The sequence below is a fragment of the Limanda limanda genome, chromosome 23, assembly GCF_963576545.1.
Source record: "Limanda limanda chromosome 23, fLimLim1.1, whole genome shotgun sequence".
NCBI classification, from domain to species: domain Eukaryota; kingdom Metazoa; phylum Chordata; class Actinopteri; order Pleuronectiformes; family Pleuronectidae; genus Limanda; species Limanda limanda.
Window position 1 is genome coordinate 2,996,997 of NC_083658.1, and position 17,823 is coordinate 3,014,819.

Consider the following 17,823-nt stretch of genomic DNA (forward strand, 5'->3'; position numbering starts at 1 on the left):
CCCCAGCAGGCCCCGCCCCTGTATGACAGTGTTTTATTCTTATTTTAGAGCAGCAGCAGCGTCACATGTTGTTTTTCTCCAGGATCACATCACATCGAGTCCCTGCGCGCTCCGGCTCCACTGCGGCGCACACGCTCTTTTATTATGGATTAGAATAAACCGGGTCCGTTAGAAAGTTTCTTTTTCTTTTGCTTATCCGAGAGCTGCAACTTGAGAGGAGACGAGGAGACATGGCGAGTCCTCCTCCGGTGCCGGGAGGACACCTGTTATCTAATGGGACGACCGGCGTGAAGAAGTGCGGATACCTGCGGAAGCAGAAACACGGGCACCGGCGCTTCTTCGTGCTCCGAGAGGCCGACGAGCACTTCCCTGCGCGCCTGGAGTACTATGAGAGCGAGAAGAAATGGAGGAACAAGTCCGCAGCCAAGCGGGTGATCACTCTGGACTCGTGTCTGTGCGTAAACAAACGAGCTGACGCCAAACACAAGCACCTCATCGCCCTCTACACCAAGGACGAGTACTTCTCTGTGGCTGCGGACAACGAGCAGGAGCAGGACAGCTGGTTCACGGTTCTGACTGATTTAATAGCCGAAGGGAAAGTGTATGACACCCCAGCGTCCACCTCCTCCTTGGTGGGCTTTGAGGAGACCAGCTACGGCCTCATCACTCCTGCAGCAGCTGCCTACAAGGAGGTATGGCAGGTCAACTTGAAATCCAAAGGCTTGGGTCAGACCAAGAACCTCACTGGGGTGTACAGGCTGTGTTTGTCCAGCCGCACCATCAGCTTTGTGAAACTGAACTCTGAAACCGCTGCGGTGTGTCTACAGCTCATGAACATAAGGAGATGTGGCCACTCGGACAGCTTCTTCTTCATAGAGGTGGGCCGGTCGGCGGTGACCGGGCCCGGGGAGTTCTGGATGCAGGCAGAGGACTTGGTGGTGGCGCAGAACATCCACGAGACCATCCTGGAGGCCATGAGGGCCATGAAGGAGCTGTCAGAGTTCAGGCCACGCAGCAAAAGCCAGTCGGCCAGCACCAACCCCATCTCTGTGCCCACCCGACGCAACCTCAACAACCTCCCCCCGAGTCAGACGGGCCTGGTGAGGAGATCCAGGACTGATAGCATGGCAGCCACGTCCCCAGGGAGAAAGTTCACATCCTGTCGGATAAGAACGGCCAGCGAGGGAGATGGAAGCGTGACCCGGCCTGTGTCCATGTCCATATCTGTGAATGGGAGCCCGACCAGTCCGAGCTCTGGAAACCTCAGCCGGTCTCACACCCTCAGTGCTCACTGCAAAATGCTGGAGTCCGCCTCCAACCTGCATCACAGCCGCTCCATGCCAGGGTGCAACTCCCCTCCGTCCGCCTCCAGCCCCATCAGCATGTCTCCCAGAGGGGGGGTGAGCATCTCCACCCCTGACAAAGCCAGGCGGCCGTTCAGCTGCAGCGCCTCCATCTCCGGCTCCCTCAGTGACACAGGCTTCCTGCTGTGTGATGATTACAGCTCCAGCCCAGGTGACCCCAAGTTCCTCCCCCTGACCCGCAGCGACACGCCGGACTCCCTCTCCAGCACGCCTCCCTCCCGGGACATCAGTGACGTGTGTGGCTACATGATGATGGAGAGCACGAATGGCAGCCGGCCCGGCGCTGGACTTGATGCCCAGGCGTTCGACAAGGCTTACAGGAAGCGGACGCACTCCCTCACCACGCCACGACAACAGCAGGTGGTGGCGCCGCTGTCCTCGGCTTCCCTGGATGAGTACACGCTCATGAGGTTGGCCCACGGACAGAACTGTCACTCCGCTTCACCTAAAGTGTGCTACCCCGAGGATTATGGCGACATTCAAATCGGTTCGTCCAGGAGCTCAAGTAGTAACCTTGGCGAGGATGGCTACATGCCAATGACGCCAGGTGTCGCACCTCCGTCTGGAAAGGTGGACAACTACGTGCCCATGAGCCCCATGTGTGTCTCAGCACCCAAGCAGATTGTGAACCCCAGGGTTCATCCCCAGGCGGCCGCCAGCGGTGGCTACAAAACCAACTCTCCCTCCAGCAGCTCTCTGGAGGACAACGGCTACATGAGAATGTGGTGCAGCTCCAAATCCTCCATGGAGAGCCCAGACAGGCACGGTGAATACATGAACATGTCCCCTGGAAACCCCCCTCCACTCCAGACACCCCCTGACTACTTGGGCCTGCTCTCCGGTGAACCCGCGTCGGTGAGGTCAAACAACCAGGCCGGCTTCCACACGCTGCCGGCTAAACTCCAGGCCTCGAAGACGGAGGACAGCAGCCAGTATGTGTTGATGAGCCCACAGAGTGTGAGGCAGCGGGCCGCGGAGTCGGACTACTACTCGGTGATGCAGGCCAGCGCCAGCCCCTCGGTGCTCTCCCCGGTGAGACACGGCCGGGCGGAGAGCCTCCAGTACCGAGGGCGGCTGGGACGGCCCAACAGGTTGTCCCTCGACACCCTGAAGACCCTTCCCAGCATGAATGAACACCCGCTGCCCGGGGAGCCTCGGAGTCCCGGGGAATACATCAACATAGACTTCAGCTGCACCCGGTTCTCCCCCCCCTCCACCCTGTCCACAGAGAGCCAGTCGTCGTCCCTGGGCTCCAGCGGCGGCGGCCTGGGGAGATCGTCCCTGACAGACTACATGAACCTGGAGCTGGGCTCACGCTCCCGCCGGGACGCGGACCCTCCCGCTGAGCACCCGGACGCACTCCCGGTGTCGGCACTGCGCTCAGGGGAGGAGGGGGTCTTCCACCTGGGGGGGGAGAAGGGGTCTCAGGGCCTGGACAGTGAGGGGAAAACGGACTACACGGAGATGACCTTTGGGATGACCAGCTCGCCCCCACAGCTCGTTCCTCAGAGCTCAGCAAGGTACGTGTTCCAGTGAGGGGGGGGGGGCACAGGCAGGTCGGATGTGTAAAGTGTCTGAAAAGTAACTTTATGAACTCAAACAAATGTAGATGCTGTTGTGATGAGAGATGGAGGCCACAAGGAGACAAGGACGTTCAAGCTCTTACATTTTATGGCTGTGACTTGTGTTTTTCTGTGAATTCAGTGTGAAAATAAATTAAATAAAAAGCTGTTTACTAATCATCTATTATTCTGAACTTGACTCTCCAGCAGCCAGAGCAGCAGGGAGAGGAGGCTCTCTCTGGAGGACCAGGGGGTCCCAGAGAGCATTGGGGTCTTCCTGCTGGGGCCCCCCTCCTCCGTCACAGTGGACCCCGACTGCTCCGCCAAGGTGGTCCGGGCCAACCTGCCGGGACGTCGGCGCCACAGCTCGGAGACCTTCTCCTCCACCGCCACTGTGACGCCGGTCTTCCCCTCGTTCGCCCACGGCGACGCGGTGAGGAGGCCGAGCTCGGTGGAGAACATCTCGTCCCGGAGCAGCGAGGGCTCCGACGACGAGTACGGCAGCCCGGTGAACCGTCAGGGCTCCGCCGGCTACCCGAGCGGACTGAATTACATTGCCTTGAACCTGCTGGACAACAGGGACGTGGAGAAATGTGAAGAGCTGGTCGGCTTCAAACCCACCAGCAGCTGCAAGGGGGGAATCAATGGATTGCACAGCACTCCCTATGTCTGCTTGGGATTCAAAGAGTCTGCAACCACTGCCAAAGGTGAGTGATGTTGATGTCGTGTGTTATTGCTTAATAACTGTTTCAGCTTCAAGTTCTGCAGGCATTGTTGTTTTATTTATTTTTAAATCTCGAGACACTTTGAGTTGAAACAACCGACGGAAACCTTTTGGTTTCACTGTCCTGTGCAGAAGTCAAATAGGAGGAGAAAACAATGACAAGGGCCAACCTGCATTTTTGCTATATTCAAATTCAAACAGGCTCTGTGGATTTCCAAGCATGTAAGTAGGTGGTGCTAACTCTGCCTCCGGGTGCTCCTCCTGAGCTCCTGCTTCTCAACACTCAGGGATCCTGTGACTCCACCAGCTGATTCGTGGCTAAAAAACTGACTCTGACAAACACAAAAACAGCAGAGTTGTGACGCAGGCGAGTGTCGAAACGGAAAACACAGGGTTACAATCTGTATTTTCTTTTTTTTTTTGCCTCAGTCGTTTTTGTCAATTCCCAGTATTTCCGTCCGCATGTGAACGCAGCACGAGGCTGCTGTGAAACGTGACCGGGCTGAGAGCTTTGAAGTAAACAAGCACCGTGACGGAGGAGGAGGACGCTGTGGGCTGCAGATCCCAAAAATACACGAGTGGACGTCAGCATCCCACCAAACACCGTCCTCCACACGGTGTTCTGGTATAAGACATTACAGGCTACAGGTCGTTGGTGATAAAACTGGTTTCCCACAGCTTGTTACTGGCAGTGATTCCTCCGTGCTGATAGCTGAGGCTGCCTGGGAGATGTCATGTCACTCTGAGCTGCAGGCACTTCCGCCTGTTGTTTTTCAGCCGGGTGGGCGATAGGATGTGTTGCACATCAATGTGACCTCTAGTGACCCTTTGATCCCACCGTCCCACGATCGATAAGCGTGTCCCGGAAATATCCCCAAAGGATCCAGAGGAGGACGGCGTCAACAACGGTGTTGACATTACAGCCGTCCACTGGACACAGTCACGTGTGTTTGTGAGCATGTGCAGGAGTGGGTGGGTGGGGGGGGCTCTTTGACATGTGAGGCCCAGCACAAGTGGATATCTGTGTGTGTGTGTGTGTGTGTGTGTGTGTGTGTGTGTGTGTGTGTGTGTGTGTGTGTGTGTGTGTGTGTGTGTGTGTGTGTGTGTGTGTGTGTGTGTGTGTGTGTGTGTGTGTGTGTGTGTGTGTGTGTGTGTGTGTGTGTGTGTGTGTGCAGCGAGGGGAAAACAACAAAGCGAGTGAGTAGCTCTGAGGCCGTCAGGTAACTGGACGTCACAGTCCACATTCCTGGCAGAGTGCGTTTGAGAAGTTGCTGCAGGGGGGGGCGGGGGTGGGGGGGGGGGTTGTTTTTGTCGGCGGCTCCAGGCCGTTTGTATAGAAAGTGGCTTTTACTTTACACCACGAGGCCGCTGTGAGAGGATGGATACGGGCACTGACTCCGAGTTACGTGTTTAAAATCTATTGTTTACTCACAAGAGTCACGATTGAGGTCAAATGTCTGATTTGCGAATTCATTCATTTATCGAATATCAACGACATCTGTTTGTTTACTGTCATATTTGAAGTTTGCACGTGTTCTCAGCTCACACATATACCCGGTGGTTGTTGATTTGCGTGTGACCAACAAGATGGAGGGAAAGGAGTCGAGCACACACACACACATGTGGACTTTAGCACGTACACAAGCAGAGCACCCCCCACCCCCCACCCACCCCCCCCCAGCAGTGGCATAGCTTGCATCCGTGGAACACTCGCCAGCGACGTGCAGAGAGTGTTTTGTTTTCCAGTGCGGAGTGCGTGCGTAGTAGGGGGAGGAACGGCACGTGAACTGCACAGCCCTTCTGCCTCATTAGGCTGTTCACTTAGCAGAAGTAAGACAAGCAGAGAGTGGGGGGGGGGGCGTGGGGTGGGGGGGGGTGGAGCTCAGCCTTGTGTGCTCGGCAGGAGGAGGAGAGGAGGAGAGGAGGGGCTTGTTGGGCTTTTTAAGCAACAAACAAACTCATCGATGAGGCCGCCCTTCAGCCCAGGTGCATTCTGGGAGTGCAACTGTGAAACGCCTCCCCGGGTTGAAAGGGGTCAAAGTGCATTGTGGGAGATCTGGGCGCCTCGGCCCCTTTTAATAGTGTTGTTGGTCAGGATGTAGCGGCCCAGGAGTCGAACGGTTTTCAATCCTGGACGCTGCTGATGAGTTTACCCTCTGAGTGAAATTCTGTTTGGCAGGAAATAAACCGTTTGGGTCAACAGCTTCTGGAAGGACGCCATCGCTCTGGGGGGGGGGGGGGGGCGTCTGTTTGTCAGGATCAAAGTTCTGCTAACGTATCCACGGAATTTAGCCTTTGCCCCCCCCCGGACCCGTGGAACGTGGTTGCGCTGCTTCCAGTCAACAGAACCCATAAGCGCCCGACAGCTGGACGTGTCCTTTCTCTCTTTGCTCCGCCTCCAGTCAGCTCCGGCGTCTTAACGCCTGGCGGAAGGCGGCGGTGTTTGTTTACCTGTGGTTCTGTCAGCGGGCCAGCCCATGTGACTCTGCGCTGGTGTTCACCTCTGCCCTAACCCAAGCTCCTCCTCCTCCGGTGCCACTGGCTAGCCGCAGCTCAGCCAGGTGGATGTTCTGTACCAGAGCCAGATTAGCCGAGTCAGCCGTCTCTGTTTCCACCGCCTCCACCGACTAACACCGTTATCTGACGGCAACGATCGGCTGCTGCATCGGCTGCGACCCTTCAAGAAGCTCGGTGAAATTATTCCTACGGCACCTGCTGAATTTAAGCACTTTATTTACAACACCCTTTTCTCACCTTTTATGTTTAACATTTTTTATTGCTTTTCTTTGGGTACACAGTACAATTATACAATTATAAACACAAATCTGATGGATATACCCCTACCCACAATACTACCCACCCCACCCCCGGCCAGTCTACCCCATGCAGCAGAAGTACATAGAATGTATATATATATATGTATATAGGCATATTAAATTATTATAATACAATACAATACAATTGCATACACCACTGCTGCAAGACAAAGAAAATAAAAGAAAGAAAGAGGGAAATTAAATTAAAGAGAAGAAAAAAAATAAATAGAATAAATAGAATAAATCAGTAAATAGGTAAATCTAATTTTAAAAGAAATAAAAAATAAAAGGAGGGGAGGGGGGGGGGTTGCCATCTAATCTTCCTCTTGTAGTGGGCTTTGTATGCTCTCATAGTACGACAAGTTTCTTACCTTTTATTGGCAAAACAATATTTTCACATGAAACAATATAAAAACCCACATTCTTAAAGTTTGCGCCTTAGTGAACTTGATTGGTAACACCCGTGTTTACCTGCTGTTTATATGGCTGCAGGGAAAAAGGTGCATTACTCAAATAAAAGGAACAAGCGAGTATTGGAAATAATTGAGATTAAAAATGATGCGTTTGTTAAATATTTTATTTTTCCTCAGCACATAGACCAGAGGGAACAAACATGTAGCACTGCAGGCTCCTGTGTCAGTTTGCAGGCTCTGTGTGTGTGTGTGTGTGTGTGTGTATGTGTATGTGTGCGTGCGTGTCTGTCATGGCACAAGCAGGGGGGGGGGCTAAAGTAGGCCGGGATGTTCCAGACAGAAGCGCTAGCTGCTAGATAACTGCATGGCCAGCTTTCCCCACTTTTAGCCAGCCACGGCTCCAGATGAGATTACGGACTCTGCAGGCGAGATTAGATGGCCACGGGTAGATCAGCGAGAGCCAGCGGATATCCCACAGCCAGCAGCTGGGGGGGGTATGGCATGCAAAGTGTCGGCATTCGACCGCTTCAGCGTGTCCAGTTGGTTTTGTTGATTACAACTGTGCACAAATCAAGCGAAAACCCACCGGAATGGAATCGGAAACTGGCGCAAAAATCCTGTTTCCGATGCAGCTTTTCAGGAATTGAGAAACTTGCTTTCAGCCGCAGAGCCGCACATTTGAGGGCTTTTTAAAGCGTTGCATCCGCCTCACAGTCACAGAAGTGTCTGAGCCCAAAGACCATATCATTATTGTGTGGTTGCAAGACACATGACAGCAGTGAGGACATTTTCCGCCTGGCAGCAAGTGTCCTAGCGTCTCTAGGGTTAGTCTCCTCCGTCCCTCCACCCTCCTCCCCAGCCCTGCACTGCTGGAGCCATCGGCCCTTTCACCCATTGACCATCATCCTGACTTCAAGTAAATCCCTCTTTCTTAGAGCTTGCACCATCCCAACCCCCCTCCTCCTTCTCCTCCACACACACACACACACACACTCACACACACATGATGGAACAACACCAACAATATTTGTCACAACATGCAGGTTCTCTCTGTTTGTATAATACCAGCGAATGTGCCGCTGCTGCAGCTAACTGCTCCGCCTCTGCTCAGCGTGTGTCCATAGCAACACGCGACAGCAGCGCAGACCCCCAACCCCCATCCCTCCACATCTGAGATTATGTAATTACGCCCGTTGCCGACCAGGCTTCCACTCGCAGCCCGACACGGCGCGGTTTTTAATTAGAAACATATCATTTATAATTTTTCAAAAATATGTGTCCATGTACTTGTCACCGCAGTTTTATTGTTTTTGCAGTACAATTACAAAAATAAAAGATCATCTGCATTAGACTGAATTGCTGTTGTCGTGTATTACAACAACTCAAGGTTTAATTGAGATATTTCCATTCACTCCTGTTTTCTCTCTCGTCCTCTGTTTCAGACTGAGCGACTCCTCCATCTTCACGTCCTCACCAAACTGCTGCTCTGCAAAACAAGAAAGAAACAGGATCAACGAGGCCCTTCCATTGGATTCTGGGGCCGTCAAAGACCCTCTGGACCCTCTGGACCCTCAGCAACACACACACACACACACACACACACATAGGATACACGCATGTCACCAACTATGCATGTCATGAGTGTGTGTGTGTGTGTGTGTGGATGAGGGGAGTCTCATGTTCCCTGCGCCTTCAGAGGCCATATCTTCTGTGACCCAAATTTCCATCACGTAAGATAATAATGAAACTCTGATGATATCCTCACACTGTTTATTCACTGGTGGGTGGTTCCATGACGACCTGTACGTGAGCAAGATACAAATCATGACCAGCTACTATAGAAATGACCATGGAGCAAGGTACACTGAGTATAAAACTATATTTAGATGAAAATTATTTATTTATTTTTGGAAGATGAATGTCTCATAAGACCTACCCGATGCCTTAATGTCTATACTGTCCTTACGTTTTCTATGGAATGACATAAATATTCTATTACGGTACGTCTGTTTGGATCTACATCTCTATATTGTTATTCTCTAGTGGAAAGTAACTAGTTTACCCTTAAAAGATATTATTTCAGATATATACAGTGCAGTCGGGCTGCTGGATGATTTATGGTATTGATATTAAAGTATTTTCTTAATTTCTAATTTATTCTAACCTAGTTTATTTTTTTTGTCCAACCAAAAACGTTGGACTTAAAGAAATATATTTGTAAATGTCTCTGAGAGGTATGCATGTGTTTGTAAGTAGGCTCGGAGCCCACGACCCCCGACCCCTGAAAGCCCTGCACCCCCCACAGCTCCATGAAAACCTCACACACTCCTACCTTCAAACCTTCTGTGATATCATACCGTGGTACAACTGTCTAGTGGAGGGAGGGGGCGGAGCCAGCGGAGAATATCAAGTTTTGGGGGGGGTGGTGAGAGGCCAACGACCACATCTGGCACCATCATGGAGAATCAGCTGTGGGGAAGATGCAGCCGATCACATAAAATATAACAGCTGATTAAAGAGAATTATATAACGTAATATATGTGACGACATTTTAGTATAATGCTAAAATGTAAAACAGAAAGTATTTTAGTATTAACGTACGAAAAGAGATGCGCCCATTTCAAACTATGTAACCGTCACTACCCGAGTATTATACATCCACTAGAGGGCAGTGCATAGTCACAGGTTTTACGACGATAACAAATATGGCGAGAGTGGAGGACGGACGTGTTGTTAGTGGGTTAACTCACGACCTCTCTCCTTAAAAAATTTGTTTAAAATTCTTCCTCATATCACGACAAAAACCACAGAGTCAGGACAGATGGCTCCGCCCCGTTTCCGTATCTACGCTGAGCAGAAATGAGCGTTACAGCGAAACAGCACCTCCTGTGGCAGCAAGTAGCAATTTCAGGATAATGATGAATACGAGCGTAGTACTAGCATAAGTCAAGAATAACCTCATCCTGTAATGTCAGCTCACACAACACTATCTAAAGTTGGATAACACAAATTTCAAGAGAACGTTCAAATCCGCTGCCTCCGTAGAGCTTTCAAAATGGATGCCGGAGGATTCGTATTTATGAAAACTCCTCTTTTCTATTTGGACACTGTGCTGACTCCGCCTGGCTCCCAGCCCCCTTCAGTGTACGTTGGATTGTAAATCATTGAACCACGTCTGAATGTATCACTGAGCCGGTGGGAAACCTCCACAGAAACACAACATGGGGGAAACACTCGAGTTCTATTGGAGCTGAGCCACAGAGCCGTGGCTGCTACTTATCCTCAGAGTCTTGAACGTGTATATATCGTGTATATAGACAGAGTTTAACTAAAAGAAATATTGAAACTTAGATTTTACCTATGCTGCATTGATATTCCTGTGTAAAGACTTTGGCTACCGATTTTTAAAAAGGGGGGGGAAGGGGTTTGTGCGTTGGGGTTGTACAGTGTTTGCTCCCTCACAGTCTATATGAAAAATAACTGTCTATTTTATTATAGAGATCTCTTTGCCTTGTTGACACACTTTACCTAATGGCATATGCAATAGTGATACAATCTAGTTTACAACCGTGGAACCAAATGTAACTTTGCATCAACAGTTTTTTCTTTTTATTCTCTCGCTCGTGTTGTACATTTCTCCTCCTGCCAAGTGTTTTCATCGCCGGGAACGTTTGACATGTCTCGAAGCGCTTCGCCCGTTTCTGTGTCCGCGGACAGATTCTTCTTCTGCAGCCCGGACCGACTCGGCTTGAATGTGTCATCGTCTTCCATTGTACATAGATCCATATACTGTTTATCGTGATGCTCACAAGAGATGATTTATAAATTCTGGTAGTAAAGTACTGCTTTTGTCTGTATTGATTATGGATAGCAACCTGCAGAAATAAATGAATTTATTTAAAGAGGTACAACTTGGTCTTCAGTTCTGTCTTCATGTGTCCTGCAGCCTCATCGACATCGTGTTCCTTCTCAATATACGATTTTAATATGTTACTGTATTAACTTCCATGGAGCAAAGCTTAACTACCTAGGGATTATGTTTTCAACTGTTATTGTTTATTAATTATTGTTGCAGTTCAAATAAAATCCAGAGAATTGAATTGTGCTTTCACAAGTGGATCATAAAGCATTTGGGACAGACTCATTTCCCGTCCCTTGTCCAGAGAGGAGGATTTCCGACCTCCGTCCTGTGGAGACGGATCCGGACTCTCCAGCCAACACTTTCTTTCTCTGCCCGGGGTTTTTACAGCCGAAGCAGGAAGCTCATCCAGAGCCAATGACTTCCTGCCACGCGTCTCGGGAAACCACTGCCTGCCGGGAGGTCAGGGGGTTCGACTCCTGAAGTCAACAGCTCGTCTCACCTGTATCTGTCCCTCCCACCCCCCCCCATGGGCAGATATCAGGAGTGCTCACACAGGAACCATGTGTTGCTGCACATTTATCTTTTTACACATGTTCATTATAAGATACAGGAAGGTTTTCCAATGAGCGAGTGTCATTTCTTTTCATGGGTTACTTATTATTACAGAGGTACAGAAGTGTGCTGCGTTCACTTCAGGAAATAAACCCTCCTCAAGGTGACCTCATTATGAGTCTGTATAATGTGTATAGACTGAAACTGAACTGGTTGGCGAAGGCGTACAACTGCAGAAAAACACACACAGGTGAGCAAACCAGAAACACATACTCTAATTGTCTCTAGGGTTGCAAAATTCCGGGAATATTCAAAGTTGGAAACTTTCCATGGGAATTAACGGGAATATACGGGAATTAACGGGAATAAACAGGAATATGCGGGAATATACGGAAATTAACGGGAATAAACTGGAAATGTTGTGGGTAATTTATACTAACTGTATTTACCTTGTCATATACAGACATAAATATAAACATTTTGTTTTGTCATAGGCTGATTTGAGTCCTGAGGAAACTTTGGGCACTTGACTATATGCTTCTGCATCGTTGTGTCATTCTTAACATAGGTCTTTGCACAGTATTTGCTAATGTACACAGCCTTTCCTTCTACATTGGATGAGGTGAAATGTCTCCACACATGAGAGAGTGCACGTGGCATTGTTCTGTAGAATAAGATGAGAAAAAAGTTTGTAAAAACACACTAATGCAATGCCAGAGATATAAATAGTTAGCCAAACAATTGAATAGTCTGTAAACATATTTTACATTTGATGGATAAACGTATGGAAATAGTCTAGATGAACAGATGAACAATCCTCAATCAGCATGCTAATATATTTCCCCAGTAATATCATCGATTTGTCTCTTTTAAATACTGAAGCCTGCGATTATGAGAAATATCCGACACTCAATGTGATTATGATGCAGCTGTGACACATTCATTTTCTGGGAATCACTTCACCAAGTTTCCAGTTCTCTATGTAGATACACAAACCACACACACACACTGGCACACCTCTGGCTGGTGTGTATTAATTAGCCGTATGAAACTGTCAGTGGGGCTTTGCTCTGCTGCCAGGCAGAACCCAGCGTTACATAAGACCCCCACCAGCAAGCCACCAGTAGGGACACAATGTTCCTCACCCCTCTCCACACCGACTGACTCCTTCTCTCCCTGTTTCCAAAAAGAGAAACCTGCACATTTCTGCTCCGAAAGCAAACCACAAGAGAAGCAAGTCAAAAGTACAGCCTTTGTCGCACGGTGCTTTTTGTTGTTGCCGCTCGTCTTCCTCGACAAAAACAACAGCTCGCTATATAAAGTGTGTCGTGGAGGAGAATGACTGTACGACAACAGTGAAGGGTTCCTAAAATACAGTTTATAGGATGCGTCTTTGAAGTGTGTGTGTCTGCTCTATTCCTGGATGCCCTCAATTATTCCCAAATTAGAATTCACAATCACATGGTTGTGCACACACAAGAAATAATTCATCACAGCTGCGATGCCGGAGCCGTGGAATCTGTGTCATGGTCACGGGAGCTTGATTTGCTTCACTCGTGACATTTCTTTGAAGATCAGGAAATGTCCAATGTCACGCATCTCTTTCCAGAGCCGGGGGGGGGGTTGTTGTGTAGAAACAGTTTGGCTTGTTGTCCGAACTCTGCAGTGTCAAGGAAGTGGATTTTGTTGATTTGATTACACACACAAACACACCACAAGCTCTCTGTGTCAACACGCATGTGACAGCTGATATTTCAAAATGGAATCCCGTGGACTTGATGCTCCCACATCCGACTCTGTGGTATTCACCCTGGATTACAAGCATGTGAGCGGGTCTTACCGAGCGAATAACTGCTCCTTTGGTGACCTCCTGCACCTCGTGCTCCGCCGGGCCTCCCTGCCAGCTCGCTGCCGTGCTGCCACGCGGCTCTTGAGGGGATTGGGAGTCGCTGGCCCCATTATTTCTCCCTGAATCAGTCAAAGGAGGGTTTCAGTCGGGCTCGTTGAACTCCGCCACGCAGCAGCAGCAGGGCGGAGCTGTGACCCACTTACAGTAGCCGGGCGCTGGTTGTACAAAAGGAGAAGCACACAGCTCTCGTCCTCCCACGTGGAAATATAACATACTGACATATATTTTAAAAATGCCACACAAAATAATCTAAAGATAGATAGATAGATAGATAGATAGATAGATAGATAGATAGATAGATAGATAGATAGATAGATAGATAGATAGATAGATAGATAGATAGATAGATAGATAGATAGATAGATAGATAGATAGATAGATAGATAGATAGATAGATAGATAGATAGATAGATAGATAGATAGATAGATAGATAGATAGATAGATAGATAGATAGATAGATAGATAGATAGATAGATAGATAGATAGATAGATAGATAGATAGATAGATAGATAGATAGATAGATAGATAGATAGATAGATAGATAGATAGATAGATAGATAGATAGATAGATAGATAGATAGATAGATAGATAGATAGATAGATAGATAGATAGATAGATAGATAGATAGAAGGGAAATTAAGTTGTCATAGCAGCCGGTATATTTGAATACAATAAAATACAATACAATACAATAAAATAAAAAATATTGAGGTAGAAAGAATAAAAACAGAAACACAAGATAAATAGGTAGATAAGGTGCAGTGGCAAGATGATGGTAATAGTACTGATGATATGATGGTAATGTTATTGTTAGACAGTATATAAAAATAGTTCAGTATATATAGTATATAATATAACATAATATATATTATTTATATATGATAGTAATTATACCAATATAATAGCAGTATATAGTAATAATGGCAGCAACAGTATATATAATAATAATAGTAGTAATAATATAATAATAATAATTATAACATGTACACATGTATAAATATGTGTATATAGACTTATATATACAAAGAATATACAGAGAGTATGATATAATATATGATATATAGTAGAGGTATAAATATAAGTATTTGACTATACGACCATTAGGGGCCGAGGCAGGAGGGCGGTGGGTTTTAGGGGCTGGAGTGGAGACGTGGGGGGGTTGGTTTCCAATGTGGTGCAGGAATGACCAAAGAGTCTGCAGGCTGGAAGCTTGGTTCATTGGGAGGAGTAATCCAGCAGCGGACTGGGAGGTGTGTGCCCCTGGAGGACCTGGGCGTGAAATCGAAATCAGAGAGTGTTAAGGGACCTGTTAACAGGATGTGGATGTGTCACCTCAACATCCCAGGTCACTGCGGCGACGCCACAGAACAAGTCTTTAAATACAAGTCATTGCTAGAGCCATGTCCCCTATAGCGTGAATAATAACGTTCCACAGATTTCTGGCTTTACACTTAATCCGTTGTAAACAGGACATCCATGTTTTAAGTATGTTCCGTCACAATGAAAAACCAAACCACACAATCGGAGATTAGGAGTTATGGTGATTTACATGCACACAGGAAGTCACGTATATAAACCCAGTCGGCTTATCCTTGTTTCCATCTGTGTTCCAAGACACACTGAGCTGTAAAGAGATAATCACCATTTACTACTGTTTGCACAGTTTGTGTTAATGCAGCATTTAACCTCTCCTCTGACATCCCTGATAAATAAAAGTCACAGCGAGTTGTTAAAGCTTTTCTAACAGTTTCCCGGTGCCACCTCTGCACACACATCTCAGGAATTTGACCACACCAAACATGTTTGATATGAACACACCCTCAGGCTGAAGATATCCAGAATATGTGTCCCTGTGTTTCTGAAGAACAAACACCGCTCACATTTTAAACCATAATACTACGCTGTTATGCCTGTTGAATTAAATTAATCTTTTTTTAAACTGTGGTGTTGATGTGTTTGTGCAGCGCTCGGTGACGTGACGCCTTCTCCTGCTGCGTCACACGCTCCGGTGTCTGCTGCTGACAGGTCCGAGTGGAGGGGGGGGGGGGGGGGGCTATTCCAGAACGGAGTCAGGAAGACATTGATGCTAATGAGGCATTAGCTTAAGCCTATAATGCAGAGCATGGCAGTTTAACATTGAGGGTGGCCCACAGGCAGCACACAACCAATCTGACTCAGTGCATTGGAGAGGATGTTGCTGCTGGTGACCTACACGCTGCACATTGTTCACCTCATGCAACATTTAGATTGATTTCATACAATCCTGCAAAAACCTGTTCTCCATCTAGATGCCATTTGCATTATTACAATGCATTACTCGCTGTGTGATGTCACAGCCACCGCTTTGATCTCCGGCTCCACAGATCGGACTGAACGTCAGTAAGGCAAAGTGCTTTGATGCTCCATACATATACATGTGTATGTGATTTGGTAGAAAGGACATATATAAGATAAGATAAGAAAAGACGACATGAGATAAACATCAATAAAGAAATAAGAAGTGAACATGAAACACAAGGACCCAAGAAAGATATCAATAAAATAGAAATAGAATATATGAAAGATACAGTATTAGCCTGAGCTGTTGAGCTGCACAGACACAGATGAATGTGAGAATCATAATGAATGTATCTGGAGTGAAATCTTCAGAAAAAGTGAGAGTAAAGTTTCAATGCTCAAAGTGGATAAGTGCATGAATCAGATTGTTGTGCTCTGAGTGTGTAAGAGTCTGTTTTCCTCCTGATGGAGCAGCAGCAGAGACGTTGAGCCTGGGTTCCCCTCCGGAGACAATACAACTTATCATATCCTTCCATTAGCGTGCATGCTTTTTTATACCGCATGGAAGTACTCATCCCAAATACTGAATAAATATCCCTTCCTTCATATCCGCTCCATCTGTTTGTCTTCCCTCTGTACATTCATATATTCAATTTGTTTCCAAGTTTGAAACATCACTCACGAGTGTCAACTCATCTTGAATTTAATCTATATTCAGTTTTTGGGAAATTGTTTCGGGATGAGGAGAAAAACAGTTTTTTGAAAAGGCTGGGCCTGGTCTGACTGAAGCATGTCGGCCTCCATGCGTCAGTGTCGGCCTGGGGCTGAGACATGTGAACACACACTGCTGCTGCACACCATCCAAATGTTTGCTGAGCTCTAATCCCGGCTCTGACGACAGTCCGCTCTTTGCATGTGTAAATGTTGGAAGTATGACACATTTCAAAGTGTTTACATGAACCGTTCGCCTGCAGGATGTTCAAATCCCATCCTGATGGGTGTTTGTTCTCCGGGCTCATGGCTGCAAGAAATATTTCCTGTTTTTCCGCCGATTTAGTCATAAAACTCCGAATAAATCGTACCATATCTGACTTTAAACTGTGGTGTTGATGTGTTTGTGCACCGCTCGGTGACGTGACGCCTTCTCCTGCTGCGTCACGCGCTCCGGTGTCTGCTGCTGCTGCGTGGCTGGCAGTGATGCTGACAGGTCCGAGTGGAGAGGGGGGGGGCTACTCCAGAGCGGAGTCAGGAAGACATTGATGCTAATGAGGCATTAGCTTAAGCCTATAATGCAGAGCATGGCAGTTTAACATTGAGGGTGGCCCACAGGCAGCACACAACCAATCTGACTCAGTGCATTGGAGAGGATGTTGCTGCTGGTGACCTACACGCTGCACAGTGTTCACCTCATGCAACATTTAGATTGATTTCATACAATCCTGCAAAAACCTGTTCTCCATCTAGATGCCATTTGCATTATTACAATGCATTACTTGCTGTGTGTATTAATCAGCTTATATGTCATGTTACGTGTGTGTGTGTGTGTGTGTGTCTGAGTGTGTGTGTGTGTGTGTGTTCAGGTTTGGTTTGAGCCTGCTTCCCCTCAGGGTGTTATAATAATATGTTCATCATTCCATTAGCCTGAGTCTGTGGGAATAGATGCAGACAGGAATTATTAATCATCTATCTTTCCATGTCTTTAGGATCTTTGATGAGCTCCTGAAGGTTTCTCTCTCCCACATGTGGAACGTCTGAATCCATCGGCGCCCGGAGCCGGTGCCTCTCTGGTTTTGACCTTAGCCCCGGTGCTTGTTTACCTGCTGGGTGGAATGTGTGGAGTTATGTAAGGCTTAATCTATCAGAAAGTACGTGTCACTCTGTTACCTGGGCCACAGGGCAACACACAGAGCCGCTGCTAGCCATTTTGGTGCCCTAAGCATAACTCCTTTATGATGCCCCCCCCCCCCCCAACGTTTGTTTCTGCCAGTTTAACATTTTATTAAAACGAAAAAGGAAAATCTACTTTGTAAACACAGTACACAGAACAGCCAAAACATACATACACACAAGTATTGGGATGAGCAAAATCTCCGTAGAAATTAAATAGTCATCCATAAATACAAACTTAAAAGCAGAAGTATACAAGTTAGCAATCTTCAATAAAGAAAAGATTTAGAAGCAGAAAATTCACACAATTTTACTTAACTTTGTTAACACACTATGTAGAACAGCGAAAACACACATTCAAGTAAAGTCCAAAATCAAAATATTCAAACAAAGAATCGTATCCCGAAAAATAATAAACATTTAATACTGTAAGCATGCAGCCAGGGTGCTCTCC

At 47.4% G+C, this 17,823-nt stretch overlaps 1 protein-coding gene across 2 annotated transcripts; it reads left to right on the forward strand.

Annotated features, from left to right (window-relative positions):
* Positions 1-63: 63 nt before the first annotated feature.
* Positions 64-10,790, forward strand: LOC132996658 (insulin receptor substrate 2-like). Of its 2 annotated transcripts, none has more exons than XM_061066986.1 (3): positions 64-2,884; positions 3,134-3,633; positions 8,322-10,790. In XM_061066986.1, the coding sequence occupies exons 1-3, from the start codon at positions 231-233 to the stop codon at positions 8,324-8,326; spliced, it is 3,159 nt and encodes a 1,052-aa protein (XP_060922969.1). In that variant the 5' UTR covers positions 64-230; the 3' UTR covers positions 8,327-10,790. The 2 variants fall into 2 exon arrangements, with proteins under 2 accessions (XP_060922969.1, XP_060922970.1); XM_061066987.1 differs by having other exon boundaries at positions 3,137-3,633.
* Positions 10,791-17,823: the final 7,033 nt, after the last annotated feature.